Raw genomic sequence first — 1,542 nt, 5'->3', positions numbered from 1 at the left:
CAACTACACAGCTACACAACTACACTGCTACACAACTACTCTGCTACACAACTACACAGCTACACAACTACACAGCTACACAACTACACAACTACACTGCTACACTGCTACACAACTACACAACTACACTGCTACTCTGCTACACAACTACACAGCTACACAGCTACACAACTACACAACTACACTGCTACACAAATACTCTGCTACACAACTACACTGCTACACAACTACACAACTACACAGCTACACAACTACACTGCTACACAACTACTCTGCTACACAACTACACAGCTACACAACTACACTGCTACACTGCTACACAACTACACAACTACTCTGCTACACAACTACACTGCTACACAACTACACAACTACTGTGCTACACAACTACACTGCTACACAGCTACACAACTACACAACTACTCTGCTACACAACTACATAACTACTGTGCTACACAACTACACAACTACACAACTACACTGCTACACTGCTACTCAACTACACAACTACACAGCTACACAACTACTCTGCTACACAACTACTCTGCTACACAAGTACACAAGTACTCTGCTACACAACTACTCTGCTACACAACTACACAACTACACTGCTACACAACTACACAAGTACTCTGCTACACAACTACACTGCTACACAACTACACAACTACACAACTACACAGCTACACAACTACACAGCTACACAGCTACACAACTACACTGCTACACAACTACACAACTACACAACTACACAGCTACACAACTACACTGCTACACAACTACACTGCTACACAACTACACAGCTACACAACTACACAACTACACAGCTACACAGCTACACAACTACACAACTACTCTGCTACACAACTACACAACTACTCTGCTACACAACTACACAACTACACAACTACACTGCTACACAAGTACACAGCTACACACCTACACAACTACTCTGCTACACAACTACACAACTACTCTGCTACACAACTACACAACTACACAACTACTCTGCTACACAACTTTAACACCTTGTAAATTGAGCTGATGAACTTGTCATCAAACAGTTGCTTATTTTCAGGGGAGGGGCCAGAGGTGCCTCCAGCCCCTCCTGGAGTCTGATTGGCTGCCCTGCCTATAACAAACAATCAATTGATTATTGAAGGAAAAACTTGTCAGATATATTGATAATGACAATAGGTGTTGGTAGCAGCCGGACCGTCCCTCTGCAGGACCAGGACCGCAGGTTGGACGACGTCATTGTTCACAGTTTAATCATTTGCAATTAATCACATTTTTATGTGGAGAAATAAACACGGAATAAAAAGAAGAGGAGGGAAAGAAAAGGAAAGGAAGAGGTAGGGAAGGAAATTAGGAATTAGGGAAGGAAAGGAAGAGATGAGCTAGGAGAGGAGAGACAGAGTCTCTGTGTTGACTCAACATTGTCCCCCTGTCTGTCCACAGATGAGTCTGTCCGGCTGCGACAAGGTTGTGATGAAGAACAACATCAGTGGATCGAGATTTGTGGTGAGTCCTCAAACACAA

General features: G+C 43.3%; 1 protein-coding gene across 1 annotated transcript in view; it reads left to right on the top strand.

The window, feature by feature from the left end:
- LOC111670213 (uncharacterized) overlaps positions 1-1,542 on the top strand; it is a 15,979-nt gene that overhangs the window by 2,867 nt on the left and 11,570 nt on the right. The window contains exon 3 of the mRNA XM_023426845.2: positions 1,462-1,524. Within this exon, the coding sequence (XP_023282613.2) occupies positions 1,462-1,524 (63 nt within the window). The remainder of the gene's footprint in view (positions 1-1,461; positions 1,525-1,542) is intronic.

Source organism: Seriola lalandi, unplaced genomic scaffold, assembly GCF_002814215.2.
Source record: "Seriola lalandi dorsalis isolate HSWRI2012SDOR001 ecotype SW California unplaced genomic scaffold, Sedor1 jcf7180002054841, whole genome shotgun sequence".
In the NCBI taxonomy this organism is placed as follows: Eukaryota; Metazoa; Chordata; class Actinopteri; order Carangiformes; family Carangidae; genus Seriola; species Seriola lalandi.
The sequence above is the reverse complement of the archived record's forward strand: the minus strand, read 5'-3'. Positions and strand labels throughout refer to the sequence as shown.